The 9,893-nt window shown below is 35.1% G+C and overlaps 1 protein-coding gene across 1 annotated transcript; it reads left to right on the top strand.

Moving 5' to 3' along the window:
* Positions 1 to 1,727: 1,727 nt before the first annotated feature.
* mettl4 (methyltransferase 4, N6-adenosine) lies at positions 1,728 to 8,742 on the top strand. Its single transcript, XM_059518046.1, has 8 exons — positions 1,728 to 2,094; positions 2,221 to 2,286; positions 4,490 to 4,847; positions 5,571 to 5,640; positions 5,736 to 5,910; positions 6,748 to 6,854; positions 6,925 to 7,010; positions 8,404 to 8,742. The coding sequence occupies exons 1-8, from the start codon at positions 1,843 to 1,845 to the stop codon at positions 8,580 to 8,582; spliced, it is 1,293 nt and encodes a 430-aa protein (XP_059374029.1). The 5' UTR covers positions 1,728 to 1,842; the 3' UTR covers positions 8,583 to 8,742.
* Positions 8,743 to 9,893: the final 1,151 nt, after the last annotated feature.

Here is a 9,893-nt window from a genome sequence, read left to right as displayed (position 1 = left end):
CGCGATCTCCATACGGCAATTCCCCATTCGCGGGCACGGCCCGAAAGAAGTGTAAGGGCGTAAGCTACTTTGGTCTCTTCATTTGCATAATGCCGGGGCTGCAGAGAGAACACCAGCGAGCACTGGGAGAGAAACGCTTGGCAGGTGTTAGGATCGCCATCGTAGACCGGCGGATTGTTGGCATGGGGTTCAGAATCGTGGGACATACCGGTGTGAAGAACGGACCCCCGGCTCGTTGCCTCTCACTGAAGGTCATCCACCCGTGTGAGGAGTTCGGAGACTCAGGCACTAAGAGCGTCCACATCCTGCGTGGTGGTGCTGAGCTGGGTGGCATGCTGCCCTAACAAAACTCCCTGTTGAACGAGAGCCGAGCGAAGAGGATCAGATCCCGCTGAATCCATAATTGGGTCAGACTGTTCTGTCAGGAGAAAGCAGGCTGGATTCAGATGCGGGTAAACTCAAGGCTTTATTTAAGCAGAGGAGGCAGAGAAGATGAGTCACGTTTCACAGGTTTCACTCGTAGTGAGAGGATGAGAAGCAGATGAGTCAAAGCAGATGAGTAATGTTCCACAGTAGTACGTATAACCGCCGAGACCGGAGGGATGAAAGCTGGAAGTTACTAGGAGCTCTGGGCTTGTAAGAACAAGGGGCAGAGAAATCAGCTAAACACACTGGAGCCTGAGGACAAGACACGACAAGGTGAGTACAAAGAACAGCTAGAAGATCGGAGCTATTGGTACGAGTAACAACAGTCTGACAATAGACAGAGAAACACAGGGAATAATAAAGGGGAAAAAATTAGAAGAACATAGAGAATAGGTGGCGAGCAATTAAGGTTAACAACGGGGAAACAAAGGAGGCAGGGAAAACACAAACAGGCAGACGCGGTGAGCTGTCAAAACCATCCAAACACACACAAATACATACACACACCAAAAAGGCAGGTGATTAGCCCCGAGACCCGACAGGTGGAGGAAAAAAGAAAATGAAAAATAACAAAATACAGTGACATTTATAATTGTTTTTTTTTTATTAAGTATTTGTTTCTACTATTTACAATGTAAAATATTGTATTATATCAATGTGGAAATTAAATTATAAATATTAGTAATAGTATTATTAGTATTATTAAAAACATTTAAATGATTTTAATATTAATGTATTATTGTATTATATCTGAATAAATAAACAATTATTTTATATTGAAAATTATATAAAAAAAGATTTTTATATGTAATTATAGAAGAAGAAATTAATATATGTTTATTGTTTAAAATGACTATGCAATTATATATATATATATATATATATATATATATATATATATATATATAATGTAAAGAATAATTGCTATATATAAATATATAAAAATTGAAAAATAATAATATAAAATATTATTTATTTGTAATATTATTTTATTATATGTGACTAAATATATAATCATTTTAGATAAAAAATATAAATAATTACAATACTAACTATTAATTATTAATTACAATAATATTATTATTGTTTTTTATTATATATATATATATATATATATATATATATATATATATATATATATATATATATAAATACATACATATACAATTATTATATCATATATATATTAAAATCATATAAAATAATTGTTTGATAATTATTATGACTGATAATGTAATGAATGTCACACATGAAATCTCTCACTAGTCCAGTCGGTGGCGGTAACGCATCGAAAGCTGGCTTGCATCCTAACAATCCATCGTATCAAGAAGAAGAAGAAGCAGCAGCAGCGGCACACATGAGATAAGATGAAGCGGTTGTAATCATTTCCATGGGCTTTCTATGATTGTTCTGTAAATGTCTGTAGTGTGTGTGAATTCCTGCGGCTGGCTGCTGGACTCCTGCTCTCTCATCGATGAAGGTTTGCAGCGCTGTGTTTCTTACTGTGATGGCCTTGATAAGCCAACACACTTCAGATGCTGTTTCAAGAGGGAGTATTTTAATACAGTCAGACCCCACGTTCAGATTCAACAAAACACTGATATCTCGACAAGCACTGCAAAACACAGCGATGGTGAACATGCAAAGATTGAGCTGCAGACACGAAAGGTAGGCAATAGAAAAAGCAGTACAAAACATATTTATGTCATTTTAGTTGATATACTATACTCTATTATTAACAATAAGTCTCTGGAGGTTGCTGTGTGATTCTTTACTGTTTGTTTTTATTTGCAGAAACGAAAGAGAAAGCGGCGTGATCTTAATACAGGGGAGTTAGATGCCAATATTTATCATGGAAAGGTGACAAAATTGGCTGGTTTTATGCTTTATTCATTTCTTACATCAACAAAACTTAAAGCAGTCTGTATAATTTCATCATAATAATTTGGAATTTATAGTGATGGGATCAAATAAGATTTTTATCTCATATTTATATATAAAGAGAGAGATTTTATTTTATTCTTATCATTTTCCTACATTAAGAATTGTGCAGAGTAGATAAAAAATAAATGGCGAACAGAATAGTACAACAGTATGACTAAATTGTCACATGACTTCAATCGACCCTTCATTTTTAATTATGTGTGGCAAACAGTGGTCACTTTGCATTGTATAGTAAATCAGATAAAATAAGGATTCAAGAAAAAAGTAAATAAAATTTTGTCAGAATGTAAAATTAATGTGGAGTTCATCGGAAGGTTAAGTTAAAGGGTTAGTTCAGCCAGAAAGGAAAATAATGTCATTAATAACTCACCCTCATGTTGTTCCAAACCCGTAAGACCTCCGTTCATCTTTGGAACACTGTTTAAGATATTTTAGATTTAGTCCGAGAGCTCTCAGTCCCTCCATTGAAGCTGTGTGTACGGTATACTGTCCATGTCCAGAAAGGTAATAAAGACATCTTCAAAGTAGTCCATGTGACATCAGAGGGTCCGTTAGAATATTTTGAAGTATCAAAAATACATTTTGGTCCAAAAATAGCAAAAACTACGACTTTATTCAGCATTGTCTTCTCTTCCGGGTCTGTTGTAAGTGCGTTCACTGCAGTTTAGTAATATCCAGTTCACGAACGAATCACTCGATGTAACCGGATCTTCTTGAACCAGTTCACCGAATCGAACTGAATCGTTTGAAACAGTTCGCGTCTCCAGTAAGCATTAATCCACAAATAACATAAGCTGTTAACTTTTTTAATGTGGCTGACACTCCCTCTGAGTTAAAACAAACCAATATCCCGGAGTAATTCATTTACTCAAACAGTACACTGACTGAACTGCTGTGAAGAGAGAACTGAAGATGAACACCGAGCCGAGCCAGATAATGAACGAAAGATTGACTCGTTCTCAAGTTAAGAACCGTTTCTGTCAGACGCGTCCGATTCGATAACCGAGTAGCTGATGATACTGCACATGTGTGATTCAGCGTGAAGCAAAATGTATTTTCGATGCTTCAAAAAATTCTAACGGACCCTCTGATGTCACATGGACTGCTTTGAAGATGTCTTTATTACCTTTTTGGACATGGACAGTATACTGTCCACACAGCTTCAATGGAGGGACAGAAGGCTCTCGGACTAAATCTGAAATATCTTAAACCGTGTTCCGAAGATGAACGGAGGTCTTACGGGTTTGGAACGACATGAGGGTGAGACATAAATGACATAATTTTCCTTTTTGGCTGAACTAACCCTTTAAGTTTATTGCTAAGTGGGATATGGTATTCCGCACATTGTATTATGTTATACTGCATTTTAGCTAGGGCTGCATGATTCGCATGCAGATGAATCACATGTGGTTAGGAACCCGATATTGCATAGCTTGTAAACGAAATATGGCTCTGCGTAGTAAGTGCCACTCCATTTGAAAGCAGGTGATGGACATTTACCACTAATCACAGAACCGGCTTTACTGAGGAGACACACATGACAATCACATGCGATTAAGCGTGCAGCCCTAATTTTGCCAAATTTTTTCTTAGTGATAGGCAGCAGTTTGTTTGTATTAAAAAACCAACATCATAAATTGTTTCTGTTGTGGTGTTCCACAAGGCTCAGTTCTCGGTCTACTTTTCTTTTTAGTTTTGCAAATTATGTATTAGTGATAGGCAGCAGATTGTTTTTATTAATAAACATACATCATAAACTGTTTCCATTTGAGATGTTCCACAAGGCTCGGTTCTTAGTCCACTTCTCTTTTTTTATTTATTTATATGCTTCCCATGGGTCTTATCATTCGGCAGCATGGCTTAAGTATGTTTCCAAATTTAAAAATTATTCCAAAATTATTAAAGAATAACTGCATTCGTTATCTTAAACCATTAGTGCTGCTAACTGTTTGAAACTAAATACTGAATGTTGTTAGTAGATCTTTCGTGTACTCTGTGCATACTGAAAATGGAGTTATTCCAAATTATGATAGAAATTACTTAAAGATTCGTTTTACTTGTCATTTTAGCATACAAATAAAAAAAAATTCCTCAATGGCTTTTTCTAATCTTTTCTCAGATCAGGCTGGTGGTTCTGGAGGGCTCTCTGGCTCTTTTGGAAGCTGGACGTCAGTGTGGATACTTGACAGAAGTTTTGACCACACCACCTTCTGAGTCCATGCCATCACACGAGTGCAGGCTAGCTGCGTTATGTGATATGGCCAAGCAGCTCCCGTTAACAGACGAGTCTCTGATGGCACCAGTGCAGACGTTGAACAGAGATGGTCTGGACCCATCAGTGGATCTGTTCTCAAACATCACTGAAAACCCATTCAACTGCGCTTATGAGGTCACGCTGATGAAGGAGAAGTATTTTTTGCCTCCCCGCAGCCGTTTCCTGTTGTCTGACATCACACGTATGCATCCACTTGTCAACAGTGAGTTCAATCACAGAATTTTAATTTACTATTTTGGTACCATAGAGTATTTTATTTTTCATGTAGAGCAGCTAAATGGCATGACGTTTTCATGACCATTGCTATTTTAGTATTATTAACATAGTTAATGTTTTTTGTAATATTTATTCATATTTTAGCTTTTTTAATATTCTGTTTTAAATTATTTTTTAACTTTGAATTTTAAATTAATTATTTTATAAAATTAACAAATATTTTACCGTAACAAATGTATTGCTCATTGTTAGGTAATGTTAATGCATCAACTAACTTTAGCAGGGCCTTATTGTAAACATACCAGTTATGCTACTTTAAATGCATACTTTTGTGACCCTACAGGTTCATTGTATTAAATATTTACATTAATAATATATCTTTGCTAAAAAAGATAAAATGTAATTGATATTTTTGAGACGTTTTTTAAACATTTCCTACATTAACCTGAGTCAACAAAACATAAAGGAATCTGAACAGGATTCTGATTGGAATTTCAAGTCAATTTGGAACAGATTCCAATGGGTTCACATACAAATTTGTCCCTCTTTTCATTATTAATTATTATTAGCACTTTTATATTTCTTATTATTTTAGATGTTGTTTTGCTTCCCATGGGTCTGATTATTTGGCAACATGTTTTGAATTTTCTTTTATTCCTTTCCGTATACTGATCAGTTAGTGTTGCATATTGCTATATTTTGACTACAGGTGGAGACAAATATGACCTTATAGTCCTTGATCCACCATGGGAGAACAAATCTGTTAAAAGAAGCAACAGGTATGAGTGTGTTTATTCAGCTGTTCTATGACCTGTAAGAAGCCTGTAATAACGCATTGCTCTGGACTGAAGTGATATCCTGCTGTGATTGACAGATACAGCTCTCTGCCCTCGTCTCAGCTCAAGCAGCTTCCTGTGCCAGCACTGGCTGCTCCAGAGTGCTTGGTGGTGACGTGGGTAACTAACCGGGCGAAGCACCTGCGTTTCATCAAAGAAGAGCTCTACCCGTTCTGGGCGGTTGAAGTGCTGGCAGAGTGGCTGTGGGTGAAGGTATACACGACCAAGAGGAAAAACAGCCTAAAACACTGATGAGGATTAGGATCACACTTGTGATATTTGGCAGTCAAAACAGACTGAACAACAAATCTATTATTCGCTGTAAGATTTGTGCTGTATTTTCATATTGCAATAAATTCAAAACCTGTTTTTTTGGGGGAGTCTAAAATAGAAACTTGTTTCCACCTTAAAAAAAAAAAAAGTAAATTTACCAATTCTGACTTTTTCTCTCACAATTTCAATGCACTTCTACACGTATATCGCTCAACTCTGAGTTTACATCTTTCATTTCTAAAGTGAAAAAAAGTCAGAATTAGATTGAAGAGATCTAAAAGATATTTGAAAAGTCATAACCGCCTATTTAATTTACTTTATCTTGTGGCAGAAACCAGTTTCCATAGAAGACCACCAGTATCTTAAAGAAATGCCGTCATTTACTCATTTTCACGTTTCATCTTCAAAAAAAATTAAATATAGTTATTTTTAATGAAACCTGTTTCGTTCATTGAAAGTTCATTCTCACAAAATTGTAATGCTTCAAAATACAGAGATTGTCAAAGATATCAAGCAGCTGAATCTGAATCTCAAGTAAATCATCTGCAAACAGCACATTGAATTAAACATGACAATTTGAAAAACTGACATGCTCTTGTAAAACATACTCCAGTAATCTTTCTTTTATTTGCAACTTTTACAGTGTAACTAAAGGGTTTTTATAAAGTAAAAAAAGCAGAATAAATCATAACTTGTTTTAAGGATTATCAAAATAATATAACATTACTTTTGAATGTTTTTGTTCGGCTTGTGATGAGAGTTTGGCTGAACCTCCAGGTGACTCGAACGGGAGAGTTTGTGTTTCCTCTGGACTCACCGCACAAGAAGCCTTATGAGGTGCTGGTGCTCGGCAGACATCGGTCTGGAACTGACCACACAGTCAGGTAATGTGTGTCCCGTTGGCATCGTCCTTCTTCCATCTCTTTATGTTGTAAAGCTCATTGTGTGTTGCAGGTCTCCAGCAGCGGAGGAGCTTCCAGAGCAGCGGCTCCTAATTAGCATCCCATCAGTCCTGCACTCCCAGAAGCCTTCATTATCAGGTGCACACACTTAAAACATGCCAGAAACAACTACAGTACTTTTATTTTTTTTGTGCACATGATTTTTACACCATAATTTGCTGTTATACTCCATATAACTCCATATTCAAGCCAGAAACTAAGGCTTTTTTTGCACAGGCCTATCTAAAGGGTTAATGGTCCCATCTAGTGATCAACTGTAAAATTAACAAATTTTACCTCTGCCCAAAAGGGAGAACCCCCAACCATCAACAATGCATGATGTTATGGTGTAATGGCTTTGCAATCAAAATATGTCGTTAAAATGGAAGTCAATGGGGCAAAACAGCCACAAACAATAAATGAGGAAGAAAAAATTTAAATCTAATGCTGCACAAAAACTAAAAATGCATCAAAGCCAATGTTGTTGCTAATCTTTGACTTGCCCAAGACTGTGATAAAAAGTTGAAAAAAATCCAACCCCAATTACTTTTATATTGAAATTAAGTCTTTTTCTTTTTTTCCCCCAAATCAGTGACATCATTTATGAACTTGGCAATTCGAAGATTTAAAATCTTGGATTTTTTAAAAACATTTGGTAGTTTTGATCAAGACTGAGGTTGATTTTAATAGATTTATGAAAAAAAATAAAATAATGATCTGATACATTTTTACAGCAGTTTAATTGAGTGGATGTTTTCATCCCAAACATAATGAAAGGGTAGTGAATTTGAACAATGCACAAGGGTTAAGTTCCCATTTTTATAATTATTTGTCTTTGAAATACATTTAAAGTACTGCTGAATGTACTTACATGCATTTATGGTACTAAAACACACTTTAATATAATTTCTGTTGAAACTTATCAGTCATGCATTTGTAATTACACATTTGTAATGAAGAAGTTGCAATTAAGTACATTTAAATTATGATCATATTAAATGTAATCTCAAATAGCATGCTACACTTATAATCGAGTACTTGCATTGTTTTTTAAAGCACAACTAAAATTTTATTTAAACATAATTGTGTAAATGTACTTTAAAGTAAAATGTTATAAAAGAGCACTTAAGTCTGTTAATAAACAGTCATGTACGTGTCTCGCTTTGGGTAATTCAAGTGGCTTTTTATTTCTTTAATATGAATTTATTGTGTTTTTATGCATTCATAACCTGTAAGTACATTTTTATTTTTAAGATTTAAAGGACACTACAAGTGCACATTCAATGCAGTTAAGCGCACTTCTTTTCCACAAGGGTATCTTTTGCATGGAAAAAATCTTTTGCATGTTTTGGTATTGTAATTTATTGCTAATCGATCTGTAGTTCGCTAACGTATGTTTTGTCGTTGACCGTTTGGAGTTTTTTGGTATTAACAAGTCAGAGAACTCCTGATTTCTAGCTTTGGTGCTGATTGTCCCTCTGATGTCCTGCAGCGGTGTTAAAGCCCTACATTAGCCCCGAGCCCAAGTGTTTAGAGCTGTTTGCCCGAAGTCTCCAGTGCGACTGGACCAGCTGGGGAAACGAAGTCATCAAGTTCCAGCACAGCAGCTATTTCACCAGAGAGAGAGCCGAGGAGCCGTCCACGACATCTGAGACGGCGATTAAACAGTAGCTCACGCTTTCAGTAGATATTTCTAAAAGCTTTCAGCTCCCTTCCTTCAGTGGACATTGTATGATTTTAATAAGTAAGATGCAGTTCAGCTGTGTCTTAAATCAGAAAAGTGTCTTTTAATACCACACAGAAACAACTAGACTTTTAGATGTCTGTTTTTATATTTGTGTGTCAGAAATGTTGTGCATTCTCTGATAACTTTAGAGGATAATTTGTACGTTTTTGACCGATGCATCTGCACTTTGGACACTAAGAGTTTGACTTATTGTGTCGTGTTGGTTGCAAAGAATTTGTACTAAAATGTTCACCTTAAAACCTCTTTTACATGTGATATATGCTGATAATTACTAGTCAAAGGTATATGAAAAGACCCTCGCAGCTGTATTTGTTTTAAGTCTAAATTAAGTTGTAGAGGCTGTATAACGTTTTCTACGAGATTTTTATTAATAAATACTTGTTTTATTTTCCTTGAGACATTTTTTTGCTGCAGGAAAATTTGTCTGAATAAATGGCATCTAGTTAATAAATAAATACGAGAAAAAAAGATATGCTTTATGTTTGTTAATTTAAAGACAGGAATTTCTGCTAAATGTCTGTGTTTCTGTGGAGCGTGACATCCTGTCAATTTATGCTGAGATAGATGGGCGTGGACTTGTAAATATTTGTGAAAAAAAAAAAAAACAATAAAAATGCTGTCAGTGTGATTGACAGGAGAAGAAAATGAAATCTATGATGCATGACTGAGATCCGCGGCTTGACATTTCCTCCTGAAATAACCCTCGTTAATGAGAACAGGCTCTTTGTGGATTCTGCTGCTGTGTTTTATTTTTGTGTCCGTTGTAATTTCACAGAGACGTGGCGAATTACGTAACCTGTAAGAATAAAAATTATAATACCATTTAAATCTTGGAAAACAATATCAACAAGCTTAACAAAAAAAATAAATAAATAATAATAAGTCATGTAAAGCAATAACTATTCCCTTCAGTAAAACCTATTACTCTAATTTGCAGAACTGTAAGCTTTTTTAAAACAGACTAAATGTAAAAAAGTTTTATTTCTTAAACTTGCCATTTTCATAGATTTGTGTGAGATTTGCCAACGTTTGATTGCAACTATAAAATATTATAAAAATAATTTGCACAAAATAACTAAATAAAAATCACAAAAAATGAACCAGTTCAAAAGATAACATCAGCTTGATTCTTTACACTGTGTTCTTAAAATTGACATTGATGCAAATTCTGTTTTTATATTTTATAGTGAACTATATGGAAATAACTGTTATGAAAGGGCAATATTAAATTATAT

This window comes from Carassius carassius, chromosome 2, assembly GCF_963082965.1.
Source record: "Carassius carassius chromosome 2, fCarCar2.1, whole genome shotgun sequence".
NCBI lineage: Eukaryota > Metazoa > Chordata > Actinopteri > Cypriniformes > Cyprinidae > Carassius > Carassius carassius.
The sequence above is the reverse complement of the archived record's forward strand: the minus strand, read 5'-3'. Positions and strand labels throughout refer to the sequence as shown.

Coding starts and splice junctions, on each gene's coding strand:
- mettl4 (XM_059518046.1), top strand. CDS start 1,843: ATGTCTGTAGTGTGTGTGAATTCCTGCGGCTGGCTGCTGGACTCCTGC. Junction 2,287..4,489: donor CCAATATTTATCATGGAAAG/GTGACAAAATTG, acceptor ATCTTTTCTCAG/ATCAGGCTGGTGGTTCTGGA. Junction 7,011..8,403: donor CCAGAAGCCTTCATTATCAG/GTGCACACACTT, acceptor GATGTCCTGCAG/CGGTGTTAAAGCCCTACATT.